Genomic DNA, 15,368 nt, shown 5'->3' on the forward strand with positions numbered 1-15,368 from the left:
CATAACTTGGTAAAGTTACAGTCAGAAACCTTTGTAACTTGAATATGATTGTCAGTGTTTTAGGTAGCATCAAAAATGTTCATTTTTAAATATATTTCTCTGTTAAAAAAAAAAAAGGAATCTTGTATTACACGAGGAAAGTGCAGTTATGCAATTAATGGTGAAGATAAATAACTTGCACTAATTGGACTTGCTGACTAGACACCAGTTGAACAGAAATGCACCTCTATTTATTTCAGTAGATATGTGCCAAGGTACATACAGCTATCTGGCTGAGAAAAGGTTCCTCCCAGACTGGGGAGAATGCAGACCTTCTGCTTAAGTCTGTGGACTGTTTTCATTCCTTTCATCCTACATTCCTCAATTCTTTTTCACTCCTCCCTTAACAACATGAATATACAAAATTACGGCTTTCTTGTTTAGATTTTGTTGTTGGTAGAGAACAAAATAATACATGTTTGAATGCCGTCAGTAATTAATACATTGTTATTTATGGCAAGTGTAACCTTTCTGCACAAACTTGTCTTGTGGAGCATTTGAAAGAGCAGTGTGAGAGTGTATTTTATAAAAAGATCCCATGGCACTCCGAGTTCAAGATTTAGCAATTAGCTCAGCTGGTGAGAAAGGAGATAGTGATGTAAGTGAGCTGCATCTCATTTATCCGTGTCTAAGTATCTAGCAACAGCACCTCTGTAGGAAGAAGTGAACAATTCTCTGTAGCAATTGCATCACCTTTTCAGGTGGGAGAAGCAAGGTACAGCCTGGCACTGGCAGCTGCTTCCAGCGTGCCATGTGCCCTGGGTTCAGGGGACAAGGGACTATGTGATACTAATTCTCTTCCTATACACTTAAGTCAGTGGTCTCAAATTTTACTATCATTTTTTATGAAGTTGACTGGAGTTCTGCACCTTCACTTCCTGGCAGAGGAAAGTGAATTGAAGTGATGTTTTGTTTTTTACATGCTGTGTTCACAAGATAGTGAAGGCAGTGTTTCTGCATGTGTTCAGAGCTTGACTGAAAATCCTGAGAAGATGATGCATCAGGCATCGCTCAGATGGGATGCAGGAAATGGCCTCAGGACTGTTTGTATTAAATTCAGCCCTTTTGCCCTTTAAATCACTGAGGTCTGTCAGCCTTGAAACGCCTTCAGGGGCTTTATAGGATGTTGCACCTGTTCAAGACGGACTTATGTGTGGTATTTCTTCTGCTACCTCCTCAGTCAGGCAGCAATGGCAAAAGGAGCACCTACATCTTTTCCAGCAACAGCCATTTCTATGCTGTGTCACTCAGTCCACAGCTTCAGGAAAGCCATCCTGGTCGCACTTATAGTTCTCCCAGTTGCTGGTGTAGGTTGCAGAGAATTGTGAAATATTCTTGGGAGGGGAATTTTAGAAGATTCCGAAGGAGAACCTACTGCATTTCGGGCAGTAACTGCATGATGCTGCTGGGTGAGATTAATGGTTGAGAAGCTCCCAGCTCCAGCACTTGTAACCATTAATGTCCTTGGAGTTGGATGATGCATACATACACCTTATAAAAATATCTTATATTGCAGTGCACAAATTTTACAAATGCTTGCATATAGGAAATAAATGCATCTTATTATTGCTGCCAATGGCTTACTCTAGCAGTAATTTTGGCTTCATGAACTTGAAAAAGTGTATAAGCTTCTCCTTGTTTTATGGATTTTTCTAATGCTGACTTCTTTCTGTCTAAATGTACACCTTCAGTTTGAGAAGAGCTACAGTGAAAGTTGGATGCTCACCTGGTGCTTACGCTGCAGAAGAGGAGGAAATCTTCCAATATCTTGCCAGCTTTTCATTTCTGGGAGGAGTCTTACCCTGCTACCAAGGCTTTGGCATCAGTTAACGTGCTTGCTGTAAGCTGTTGACAACATGTGCCACCACGTGTTTGGCCAGTAGTGGTAGAGACTGTTATCTGAGAGGCAAGCTAACAGGATAGTCATATCCCTGGCTTTTGGAGAGAGCTTTAACGATTAAGTTTAATACATTTACAGTTCAATTGGCTTGCCAGCATGTCTTTGGAACAGACTGCTTTGTAAAGAAATATTAAGAAACGCAGTAAAATTACATACTTCAGAGATTTTGCTTGTTTGTTCAGTGATACTAAGTGCAGAACTAACCTTAAATATGGAAGGAAAAGCCCAGATCCGAATAGGCTGACAGATGTCCTTGGTGATTAAATTTCAGCACACAGACAGTGGGTTTTCAACCTGTAGAGCAGCATAAGCCCTCAGCACACAGCGCAGCTGACGATGGAGAAGTTAACGGCCGTGCTTTTAGCTCAATTCCATTCAGTGGTAAAAGGGAGAATACTTTATCAATAATGAACTTTATGCTCGTCTATAAACCTCTTAATCTGTTTAATGTATGTTGTTGCCAATTATAGAAAGAAAGCTCCATCATTTCCATAGTGAGCTTATGGAGAAACACTGTGCATGGCAAGAAGCAGGCTCCGTGTGTGACTGCTGATTGAGAATATGAAACATTTTATATTAGAGTTGCTACTGGAGAAGAATTACCTCTTATATTAACACTGATTTGAAGTTAAAAAAGAAAAAAAGTACTTGTAGACTTTCCAGTGTTTCTGTGGAGCTGTTGCTCTGTAATGAGGAGTGGTGTCAGCCTGGTGACTGCAGGGCTAGAGTGCTGTGCACAGGAACATGCCCTGTCTGCGTGGCATCATCCTCCAAAGGCACAAGAAATGAGCAGCTTTGCTTGTGTACACAGTGCAATAAGTGCTTCTTGCCTGGATTTCTGCCTGGTGATGTTTCACATGAGGACTGTTGTTTGTACAGCATCTCAGAAACCATAACAATTTTAGATTTCTCTCCAGACTGCAGTTATAAAAAAAGATAAATCATAGTATAGTCTCTATGTCATGAGACTTAGATTCATACATTTCAGTTTCTGTGACTTTCTTCCAGTAGATATCATATTTTTTACCCTCTTGTAATCGCCTTTCCTTTCTGTGCTTGTTGAGGTGCAGCATATACCCTGCTGCTCACTCAGAGTGCACTGGTAGTGGAGCAAAACAGCTGCAGGGATGGACCATAGGAAGGGCAGACCCAGGTAATGCCCATGTTAGGAGCCGTGCTTTCTGCTAACAGAGACATCTCATGCACCTTGCCCTGGGTGGTTCACCTCTGCACTGCTGCCTGGTTTGATTTTTTAAATGTGACTTTAAAAGAGCTTTCTATTGCCGTTCATAGGAGGAGGAACAATTACCAGCAGGTGATTTACACAGTAATCCGTCATCTGTTTTCTAGATTCAAGGTTGTTCCAGTTTTTAATCTCTCTTTCTATTGCGTCCAGTCACAAGATGTAAGTTCCTTGGTGGTCAGATTGAGCTAGGTTTTAGACAAGCAATATGCTGTTGCAGTGTGTCGGGTTTCTTTGTAACTTCTTATTGGGACTTGGTTTTTGACAAGTTAACACCTAAAATGTAACGTTACTTGGCATAAGTAAATTGAATTGTTTGTTTCTTCAAAATAAAGGAAAATGAAGGATTTGCCACTTAAGTCCTGTTTAAATGAATAATCTTCCCTGTGCTGTAAATGTCAGCCTCTAATGAGGTGTGTCTCAGGGAAGAACAGAGTGAACTTTGAGAGGAAAATCCATGTTGTTCCTGTTGAGGGACAGCTGGAAACGTGAGGAAGGCAGATGGCAGGCTATTTAGTTACACCTGTAATCTGCAAAACCTCGCACAAAAATTAGGTGAAGAATATTTCTGAAATTGACCTTCTGGTGAACTTGCATCATTTTCTTTTTTCACTTACTCACTGGATGTTTATGACCTTATTATTTGGATTACTAGATTACCCTACGCTGAAATACTATGCCTTTTATAGGGTTAATCCATTTGAGAAGGACATGCATGTGATTGCTCCCTTCTCTTCCCTCCTCCTCTTTTTTAACGCTGCAGAGCATCGTTTTGAATTGAAATAGTCCATAATGGTCCTTTTTTTCACTTTTCTTTAACAACATGAACACTAAATTATAGCTGTGCAATTATGTAAACAATGGAAATGCTTCCAGAATGAATGCTTCCTTTTAAATTTTCATTTTGTGTAATTGCTGAAAGGTTTGGAGCCATAATAAACCAAAATTATTTTACACATTTATCGTTCTAAAGGTCAATTATGAAAGAAGTAAAGAAACAACGCTGCACAGAATGAGTAAACCAATTTCTATTGCCATCACCATATGTTTTTCTTATTGCTTGTGTTTTTCCAGTTACTGTGTACATAGCATTCAATTAAAGTGATTCATTTACTAGGCTGTACGCTGCTGAACACGGTTTACATTTATAGAACTGCGCTTCGAAGGGAAGGAAGCGACTTGCCTGTGTTTGAATTGCCTGATTTTTGCAATATCACTGATAGGACATATGTTCTCACTTGGTTGCTTTCTCATAAACCCGAACCTTTTGATAAGCTTGCAATGCTACTGAATTACTACGTGAAATCACGCTTCTCTTGTTAGCTGTGTTGCATGGGAAAGTGTGCTAATTGGGAAATAGAAGAAAATTTGTCAGATTTTACCAGTCAGTGCCTTCCTGGGGTGTGGTGTCTTTCCAATCTGTTCTGTTTGGAGTAAGCTCAAGGAAGGTAGGAGATGTTCAGGACATATTCTGTCCTGTTTTAATGAAACAATTGCCATCTTCGTGCGGTGCAGTGAGCTCGCAGGTATGAGGGTATTAAAGCGGGGCTTTCACCGTGACATTTCTTTATCCTCATTTTCTAAAATTTCCACTGAGTGCAGTGCCCGGAGCTGACGAAGCAGGGCAGTTGTTACAGCGGTGTCTAACAGATGGGATTGATGGAGCGAGGACAGGAGTTAACGCACTTGTTTGTAGCAGCTCTTTGTACTTCCTACGTTCTGTTACCTTTTAAGCCAGGTTAGCACGGGCTCTTTTATCGTGGCATATGTCAACAGGGGTGTACTCCCATCTGCCGCTCCGTAGTTTGATGCCCAATTATTCAGAGACCAAACACATCGCAGTACCTGGCTCTGCTCGTAATTACAGGTGCGTTGTGCTGCAAGGAGCGTGGTGCATTAATCAGCCCCTTAATTATGAAAAGGTGGGTCTTTTGTTCTGCTCCGAGCAGGAGTTTACCACCCCCTTTATGAGCTGCTGCATCCATCTGCTCTCTCTTTTTGAATGTTTGCGTTGACTGATATTGACTTTAAAATGTATCAAAGGAAGTGATTAAAACTAGTTTAAACATTAACTCGAGTGGCATTCTAGCTCATTCAGGAAAGTGGAAGCATTATGTGGAGCTGCGTTAAAAACAAACGATATTTATCTGGTAATATTTTAGATATATAACTCTATTAGTTCATAGGATGTTGCTGCTGTAAATACTCCAGTCGAACCATAAATAGGTTTTGTCCAGGTGTTGAGCAGTGCTTGCAGAAAACACTAGTGTGGCTATAGCGTATCTTCAGACAGAAAAATCAATCTGACTTCTTCAGCTTCTGATGTAGAAGTTGGGCATAAGGACACATTCTGGGGCTAAAATTTATGTCTTCAATGACGTCATGAAAGCAGTAACAGCAGACATGGAAAATTGTTTTTCCTTTGCAATTTTTCTTTGAAATTTTATCGAGAACAGAAATAATTTGCTAATCGGTATAGAAATGAATGTATCAAGTCATGTAATGCTGCAGGTGAAGAAGATTTAGCTTTTATGCCCAATTTCAAATCTCCTACAAAGGAAATCTCAACTTAAATACAGAACTCGTCTCTGCCTGAAGAGTCTGGAGAATTGAAACCCGTGGAAGGATTAAAGCTGAAATGCTTAACTCAGATGTGGTCTGCGTCGTAGGGCGATGATGAGAGCGATCTGTGCCTGCTGGTCTGCTCCTACAGATGGAGTGCAAGCTTAAAAAAAAGCCAAAAAAACAAGGAAAAGCAAAAAAGACTTTCATCAAATGTTCCCTCCCCAAGGCTTACCCATATTTGCTATGTTAATTATTTAGAATAGTGGATTATAGCAATCTAGTTAGCATAGGTTTATCTGTGTTACTGTGCTGAGTGCGATCGCTGCTTCCATCTGACATCACTATTTCTCAACTTAGCCCAGAGGGACTGAAAACCCCCTGACGTGGTAGAGCTGCCAGCAGCTATAAGCTACCTGCTTTGAGCTCCTTTGGGAAAAGGCAACAGCAGTTTGTGTCATTTCATTATTTTTATGGCTACAGAATTCAGAGTAATGTGATTTTAGGGAAAAAAACTCATTTGGAATGGGGTAAAACATCCATCTTAAATTGATTAACAGCTTGGTTGTCTTCAATCCAAAGCCTTGTTTCAGGAGAGAACAATTGTTTTACACTTAGAAATGACAGGTGTTTGTTTTAATAGGAATTTCAGACTATCAGTGTTGTCATGGTAATACTGAACACACTTTTTCTACTAAATGCACTTGTATCGTTGTTATGTGTGGCTCAGTGAAACATCACATTGATGAATGCGGAAATGGTCAGTTACCAAATTAAATCTTCTCCAGCTCCTCCTTTAGGAGGATTGTTGGGGTTAGGGTTGTTATTTTTAGTCATTCCTTTCTCAAGCAGGTAATTTCTCTTCATTTTTCAGGATATCTTGAATACTGTCATAAAGCATTGCCCACCTTGGTTTTTCTTCCTGGGCTTGCCTGGCTTTACAATGCTCATAGGAGACTTCATCACAGCAGCAGCCAGAGTGCTGAGCACGGACCTGCTGGAGGTGAGCATGGCAATGCCCAGCCTGGGAGCCCGCTTGCTAATGAGCTTGGGATGTCTGCACTCCAACAGGTGTGGGCTCATTAGTGCAATGCCAGCCGGGGCTCTTGGGACAGATACCATGGCAGCTGATGTGTGAAAGCGAGGGGTAGGGTGACACACTAGTATTGCAAAGGTGTTTCATCAAAAGGCCAAAGTGTGAGAAATCATATCCTCGCCAATGCTGCAGCATGTTTGCATGCTAAAAGCAGGGCTTGGATTTCAGATTCCCATTAGTGGTTTTTCACTGAGTATTGAAAGCATGGAGTTTGTTTGGTGATGCAGACTGTTTTGCCAAGTATCAGCACTAACAGAAATAGGTTTATAAACGATGAAATTAATGAAGGCAAATAAAATAGCAAAGTAAGGATGGAGGCAAAAATAAGGGTAATGGCCCGACAATCCTGGAAAAAACAGGGAAGTGTTGGAACTGTACTTCAAGGAGACCTTTCTGTCCATTTTGGCCACATGTTTTTACTGCTGCTCTGTGCTGCTGAGCGGATGGCTTAGGGACACAGACCTCTCGGGTTTCAGCAGAAGTGAAGCAGTGAGCCTTGCTGCATTGTCCTTCAGAGCACTTACAGATGTTAATTTACTGGCATCTCTTTAAAAAAAACCTCATCACCCTGATCACTGGGAAAACTTAAAATGCTAACAAGGATTGAAAGCTTGACTTCCCATGGAAAGTGTTTTAAAAAAACCCAAATGCTTCATTTATCGTGCAAGCATAAAACTTAGTGCGTGATGTATCTTCAGCAGGACAAAGATGTACAAGCAGTGCCAGATCTATGCTGAAAGAAGAAAAGATTTTCATTCACTTTTCCATTTGTTAGGCTCCCCGTTCAGAAGCCCATACCATCCTTGGGTCTCTTGTTTGCTTTCCAAATATCTATCAAGAAATCCCACTATTGCAGCCCATGTCAGAAGCTGGTGAGATCATTGCGGGAAGTGCCGATGTAAAGGTAAAGCTGTGTCTTATTAGGAGATCTGTATGTAGCCTAACCTATCTTTATTATTTAATCACTTTATTTTTACTGTACACTTTTTGTTTAAATAATAAATCCCTCCTTCTCCTCCAAACCACAACAGCACACATACATACTTACTTGATAAGCATTGCTTTGCTTAACATGCACCATAAGATTAACAAAGCTTAGATAGTGCAAATTACATTTTACTTTCAAAGAGAGTGAATTGGCTGTAATCAAATATTATGTTTTCCAGCCAGATGTCTGCAATGTCAATTCATTAAATGGTGGTGGTGGTATTATTTAAAGTGTCTATTCAGTGTATGTCTGTATATTAGCTTGTCCTCTAAGAAATGTGGGGTGTGCATAAGGGGCAAACAGGTTTTGCCTTATTGGTGTTACAGTAAAACGTTAAGTAAATTCCCCAATTAGACAGTACCGCTAGCTTTACATGAATTATCTTTGTCCAGTAAGTAATTTCAGTGAGATACCCCGGGATGTTAATTGTTCTACTGGATGGAAAGCTTTGTAATTCAATGACCTTATCAAAAGTAATCTTCGAGGAGAAAAAAATACACGCTGACTCCAACAGATATGACCCGGAGCATCACTTGTTGGTGAAACCCGCTCAGTTAGCCTTGTACTAGCCTCAATAAACTTGAGGCACTTTGCTAATCCACTGCAGAAGTTAGGTAAAGGTAAGGAGGAATCTCTGAATTCCTTTTGTGGCTTTTGAAGGTAAAAATGGAGAGAACACAAAACCTTCAACACACACAGCTCCCACTCTTGATTTCTTCATTAGGCCCCAGACTGTCATCAGAAGAATGTTAAAGCAGCCTAGATTTTAAAAGTCTCTTTTCTGTATTAAGGAAGATACTGATTTTTTTCAAAATATGGCTTCCTTAATGCTTGAATGAATATTATAATAGGAAGTGCTGAATACTCGCAGTTAGTAAATACCTGCCAACTCTGAAAATGAACTGATTTCCATCTTGCTGCCTGCACGTGATTTTGAGTCGATTAGATTTATTCACAAGGGTCTGTATACCTGAATTGTAATGAGTAAGTAATTCTCCTTTGACAAAATAAACTTGTTGTGTAAGTACTTTAAAATAGCCTGAGACTTAGAGTTTATTATGTTTGTAATTACGTCAAAATTAAACAATTATAAATAAAGTGGTTATATGAAAAAGTCACTTACTCTGATTTATTGTATTGTTTTAGTGCTCCCTCGTTAATATTTTACTGAAGAATGCTACAGAGGAGCCAAGTGAAGCTGCAAGGTAAAATACTGAAGAAAGTAAAAAATGGGAGTATCAGAGAATCTTTCTCCCTACCTAATTTTCAGTCTTTGTATAGCTGAATTTTTTTATACCTGCCTTGTGTAGTTCTTCAGCCCTGTTGAGATAAAGTCCGTTCTGTGCTGTTAAGATCTTGACCTATTGTGTGACCTGGGAGAGGTAAAAGAGATCTTTGTACATTGCTTTCCCCCGTCTTTGCTCATTCTTTTTACAGAATCTGCTTATATTTTGTATAATTTGAAGAAATATTTCTATTTCCCAAAGATGGTACGTATTGTGGTTAAGTGCCTCCCACTTCCAAAGTTCTGTTCTGTTTGAATGTACTTAAAATTGGAAGAAATCATATCTTAGGTGTGCTGGGCTAGTTGGTTTGTTTCTATATATTGTTTTTTCCTGCTTGATTGAGGAATAGTCTTCAACAAATACCTTCAAGATTCTTTGTTAATGACTACCTAGCGCTACTGTATAGCTACTGTCTGATGGAGGAGTGGTTTATTCCAAAGTGCAAATTTGGAAAGAACGAAGTGTAGAGGAAAACTGGACTCTCTTAAAACTTCTGACAAAAATTATTTTCTCTGTCAAAAAAGATGCATAGCCATTTGTGGCCTTGGAATTTGGATATGTGAAGAACTAACGCAGTGCACAAACCACCCTCAAGTGAAGGAAGCAATCAATGTCATAGGTGTGACACTAAAGGTAATACTGCAACAGTCTCTGTAGTTAATAAACATTTTGTGAAAATGGTACTGTAAGTTTTGAAACAGCTACTGATGATAGGAGCACAGCATGCTCGTTGGCCTTTGTTGCTTAAGGCACTGTCAGGACGTTACTCGAGACTCATTGCATAACGTTAGCAATATGACATTGGCCATCATCTAGAAGATGCCTTCTGGTTCTGAAGCTTTGCTATACTTCATAGTTTATTATCTCTGGTGAGAGTGGTCCAGATTCTTACTGTTCCTTTGAAGTTGCTAGGGAGTAAATGCACAGTTCTTCAATGGGGCCAATGTGACATCCTGTATAAAAATGAGAAGTTTTTATAAAAATGGCGTGTGGATATGCAGCTAGAGACTCTTATAGATAAAATAAGAGAATATAATATAATCTTAGGACTAGGTAGTTAATGTTGTCTGCTGTTTCATAATGCTGAGTGTGATTGCGCATACAATCTTTTATTGTTTGTATGGATAAAGAATAATTTAAGAAGTAGAAAAACAAATTGCATTGTATCATGCTTACATATTTATTTTGTTTTCAAACACCTTTTCTTCTCTTCCAGTTTTCTAATAAACTGATAGCTCAGATAGCCTGTGATGTTCTTCAGCTGCTTGTTTCTTACTGGCAAAAGCTTCAGGAGTATGAATCATCCCTGTCCAGAAAAATTACTGAAGTACGTCAGTTTAAGACATTTGTATGGAAACCATATGCAGTATTGTCTTAATTCTGTACTTGAGCTGCTGGAACCCCAGCTGTCTCTTACCTTTCTGTTTCTTCTGCAAGTATTGTTCAGAGTCTTACTTACTGTAGTTGGAAGAACAGCATGCGTTTCTCATCTTTTATTTTCAAAATGCTCAGCAAAACTGTTTCACTTGTATGTTGATTTACAAGGGCAGCTAAATGCTTCTAAGAGACTTCAGCCTTTTTCATACCCTGTTCAAGTGAAGTTTGTTCTCTGCCTTTATAGTGAAAGAAGTTAAACGTCTTTCTCGAATTCTGTTTCTTTTAACATAGATCCTTGTGGCCACTATTGCTTTTCTTCTGCCAAGTGCTGAATATTCCTGTGTGGAGGCAGATAAAAAGGTATGTCACTGAAGTGAGGAGTCTCTGTTCTTTCTTTGTGCTGTTTGAGCAAGTCATTAAGCGAAGTGGATTTGAACCAAAGTCTTATTTCAACCTTTTAAGCCCAGGCATTTAAGCATGTGTGAATTTGTTAGATAATACCTGAATATTGTGCTACATGTTTCTGTTTAGTTTATAGTTTCCTTGCTGCTTTGCTTGTTGGATTGGTGTATGGCATTACCTATGAAAATGCTGCTGGAGCCAGTGTCTGCTGGTGTCCTTGAAGATCAGCACGCATCCAAAGCTCCTTTACTGGACTATATTTACAGAGTGAGTATGAGGAATGAGCACGATTTGTTATGCCTGAAAGTTTAAAGATGCTTTTTGCAGATTCTCTTAGGCACAGGAGGATTTTGAAGCATGTTGTAGAGAAACATGAATTCTCAGAGTGTGGGCAAAATCATACAGGTGAGAAGTCAAGAATTTAAAGTATTAAGACAATAAGATTGATTTGATGAATCTTGAAAAGAAAGAAAAGTGGTTTATTTGACGTAGAGACATGGAACACAGCAAATGATGACAAGAGAAAGACAAAATGCTCAAAGCAATGGTCCAGAGCAAGTCATCTCAGCAGAAATATTTGAATAATTTAGAGTGGCCTCTTAAAATACAAAAAGAAGTCCTGAAGTGAACTGTTAAAGTACAGAACAAGTAGCAAAAAAGAGAGTTATTTTAAAAGCACCGAATTTAGACATGGATGTTTTTGTTGCATGTGCTGGCTTTCATAATGTAAAATTGTAGTGGGTCACTCCTTGCAGTGTAGGTGGGTACTGCTGTCTATTCTTCATCACTGCTTCAATGCCACACTTGTCTGCTCACAGGTTTTGCACTGCTGTGTGAACGGCTCCAGTACGTACACCCAGCAAAGCCATTATGTGCTGAGCCTTGCGGATCTGTCGTCTGGTGACTATGACCCGTTTTTGCCTCTGGGGAATGTCACAAGCTGTGAGCCAGCCCAGTGCCACTCTGCCACCGATCTGGGCAACCTGCTCACTGTTGCCGAAGGTAGGAGAGTTCATAGAGCATGATGAGGACCAGCGTGTCAATGCTAGGGTGTCAGAGTCAACAACTAAGATTAGCTCTAAATCAGGCTTCTTTCGGGAGCATGCGGCAGCCTTTCTTGGATCTTTTATTAGAAATGACTCCATGATTTACCTGTTCTGAGTGATTTCAGAATGACATGTGTGATTTGAACCAAATTCTGCAGCTGCATAAATGCAGTATTCCTGCTGACTCACAATGCTACCAGTATCAAAAGTGAAAAGAGATTATTTGGATGTGGCTGCATCATGTTACACACTCCTTAAGAGCAACTTAAGTATGTGTCCAAATGTATGAACCAGTTTTTGTTTAAGTGTTTTATCTTAGAAACCACCTTTATTTCAAACACTGTTAAAAGTTTTCAAAGCACTGGCTGTTCAACCATGAATTAAATATTATCATGTATTAATGTGCCTTAGTTAATTTTTTGCAGAAGAATCAAAAGTAAAGATACAGTGTTAAGTAGTATGAGCTATTGTTGGTTTTGGAATGTTGCTTTAAAATAGTGTGTTCAGTTTTTGATACTTGGCCATTTTTGAGTCCTACAGCTTTTTTAGGGAGGTAAGGAGGAGCACCTCAATGTGCCAGGTGAAACTGCAGTGATAGCAGGTGCTGTGGGACCCCTGTGCAGTGTTGTGTGTACTTCCTACAAATTGTATGAAGACCTGGATGTCACTGAAAGCTAAATTTCAAAGAGTGTGTTGAGTAAGGATGTGTAGTGGGTAGAATTTGTTGGTCAGTGGTTGTAAATAGTTTCTTGAAAAGGAATGATTTTGAGAACAGCCAAAGCAAACTTCTAAAACAGGTTGGAAATTTGCAGATGTTATTGTTAATTGCCTCTTGCTGGTTTTACTGATCTGTTACCTCTATTGATTGTTTTAGAAAAAAGGAGAAGGAACTTAGAACTAATACCTTTAACGGCACGGATGGTTATGACTCATCTGGTGAACCATTTGAGCCACTACCCACTCAGTGGAGGTCCTGCCATCCTCCACAGTCTCCTTAGTGAGAACCATGACAACTCATATGTGGAATCCTCTGAGCTGTCATCAGAAGTCTTCCGGAGCCCCAACCTTCAGCTCTTCGTGTTTAATGACAGTACTCTTATATCATACCTCCAAATTCCTGCAGAAAAGAGGAAAGACACTGAGCCAGCAGTAGCCCCCTCGGATGTAAGGGTAATTGTCAGAGATATCTCAGGGAAGTACTCTTGGGATGGCAGAATATTGTATGGACCTTTGGAGGGCTGCCTTCCACGGCAGAGTGCAGCAAACTCATTTGTGATTTCAGGCAGCTCTGAGCACCACTTCAGTTCCCAAAAAGACATTTCTCAGGTGGAAGAAGGAGAAGATGCTCTTGACAAATTACTGGAGAAGATTGGTAACACTAGTCCTGAATGCCTTTTACATCCCCAACGGAAGCTGAATGAGCCATCACCACCACCCTTTGGTATGAGCTACGACCAAGAGAATGCAATCACTGAAGCACTGATGAGGCAAAGTACCCAGGAAAACGAGTATATTTTAAAATGCAGCTCAGACTTTAGTATGAAGGTGACCCCTCAGGAAGAACCACGTCCTGCTGAACCTCAAGCATCCTTTTATTTCTGTCGGCTCTTGCTAAATGACTTGGGCATGAACTCCTGGGATAGAAGGTAGGAACAGAGGGCTCAGGACATATTTACAGTGCTTTTGCAGCTTCTGACCTTGAAAAAATAATTCAGATCCACACACTGTCCTCCCCTGCTGTAGTACTGCTCTTGTGACTTACAGTCATCCCAGCAGACTTGTTAGTCTGAAATTCTATGAGTTACATATTAGTCTGATGATTTTCAAGGCAAATTTTGCTCACGTCTACTCTCAAACACGTACACACGTAAAAAGGCAAGAATTATGTAGCTGGTTGGTAGTCGGAGCACTGTTTTGAACTTTACATATACCCGCGTCCATGATTATGTTTAGTAGACAACTGCAGATTATTTAGAGTAGAAAGAAAATAAATTTTCATTGAGACATGCTAAATTAATTCCCTTCTCTTAGGAATATGAATGAGAAAATAGTGTCTATACCTTATTGCATTCTCCTTCCTAATTATTTTTATATATTTACAGGAAAAGCTTTCACCTTCTTAAGAAAAATTCAAAATTACTGAGAGAACTGAAAAATCTGGATTCTCGACAATGGTAGGTAATGTTTACTAGCTCAGGGTTTCAAAAGAAAGAGTAAGTACATCACCAAAACCAGTCATTAAAATTGCATGTGCTAGCAGCACCAAAACTTGTATGAAAACACAGAATTTTTGTTTCTGAAGAGTTGCAGAGCCTGAATGGACGAGCTATTTTCAATGGTACTATCTACACAGCATTCAAAATAGCAAGCAGTAAGACACAACAGCCTTGTTTCCTGTTTTCTTTAGCTGAGAGGGGAGGGAAGAAGTTCCAAAATTTTTGATGACTTTGCATCGACTCACCCAAAGGACTTTTCTGCAGATTGATCCCTCTGTCAAGAGCAGTACTTTAAGGGATAATCTTCATTCCACTCTTTTACAGCCAGGTAGAATAGAGTTCTGAATATTATGTTTTATTTTCATTCCTCGGCACGTTTGCAGAATTGTAGACTTCTGATTTTCTTGCATTCCAACAATTTTCATACCAGATCAGTTGTAACCATCAGCCTAGTAAAACTCATCCCAGGAGCTAAAAGTCAATACATGCTTTTTTGTTTCTCATATATCATTGCCCCATAATTAAAATTCTGTTGGTCAGATCTTACTCTCGTTAACAGCTGTGCAATCTTACTGTTTTCAGCCAGGTTGCACAGATGTAAGTGATTAACCCTGTAAATTGGAACTTGATCATCAATTCTCTGGCTGATGCACAGAAAGAATGGCCCTTGCTCTGCTCCCTGAACAGTGGAGTCTCTGCAGTGTGCTTGTGGCGAAAAAAAAGAGTGAACATAATTCTAAAGTTAAGCGATGTATTTGTGTGCATCAAAGAAACAGGCATAGAGTAAAACATGGTTTTAGAGGGCAGGTGATATAAAGAATAACTTTATAACTTCTAAAGAATAACTACAACTTCTTTTAATTCTCATTTCTTATTATATCTAATTACAGCCGTGAAACTCACAAGATTGCAGTGTTTTACATTGCAGAAGGACAGGAGGACAAATGTTCAATACTGTCCAATGCCAGGGGAAGCCAGGCATATGAAGATTTTGTTGCTGGACTGGGTTGGGAGGTAAAATCACAAATTTAGGCAAAATCATGATTTGAAGACCTATGAAAATCAAGTGTAAGCCAGTTAAAGTAGGTAAATGGAGAACAAACTGCTTATGTACCTGCTCATTAATTCTTGAAAAAGGAAAGTACATTTTAATATGCAGTAATATTTAGCAGTATTTTGAAGGTCATTTTATTTGGCAGAATTCTGTAAATCC

The 15,368-nt window shown here is 39.5% G+C and overlaps 1 protein-coding gene across 7 annotated transcripts in view; it reads left to right on the forward strand.

Annotated features, from left to right (window-relative positions):
- RALGAPA2 (Ral GTPase activating protein, alpha subunit 2 (catalytic)) overlaps positions 1-15,368 on the forward strand; it is a 116,162-nt gene that overhangs the window by 50,344 nt on the left and 50,450 nt on the right. For 6 of the 7 annotated variants that reach the window (XM_040697756.2, XM_040697753.2, XM_004940140.5 and 3 more), the window contains 11 exons: positions 6,619-6,747; positions 7,616-7,744; positions 8,975-9,033; positions 9,639-9,747; positions 10,331-10,441; positions 10,783-10,851; positions 11,023-11,160; positions 11,712-11,895; positions 12,814-13,585; positions 14,042-14,113; positions 15,046-15,169. In XM_040697756.2, coding sequence (XP_040553690.1) covers positions 6,619-6,747; positions 7,616-7,744; positions 8,975-9,033; positions 9,639-9,747; positions 10,331-10,441; positions 10,783-10,851; positions 11,023-11,160; positions 11,712-11,895; positions 12,814-13,585; positions 14,042-14,113; positions 15,046-15,169 — 1,896 coding nt within the window. Of the gene's footprint in view, positions 1-6,618; positions 6,748-7,615; positions 7,745-8,974; positions 9,034-9,638; positions 9,748-10,330; positions 10,442-10,782; positions 10,852-11,022; positions 11,161-11,711; positions 11,896-12,813; positions 13,586-14,041; positions 14,114-14,346; positions 14,484-15,045; positions 15,170-15,368 lie in introns of those variants that run through there. The other variant, XR_211890.5, reaches the window with a different exon arrangement.

This window comes from Gallus gallus, chromosome 3 (genome assembly GCF_016699485.2).
Source record: "Gallus gallus isolate bGalGal1 chromosome 3, bGalGal1.mat.broiler.GRCg7b, whole genome shotgun sequence".
Classification (NCBI taxonomy): Eukaryota; Metazoa; Chordata; class Aves; order Galliformes; family Phasianidae; genus Gallus; species Gallus gallus.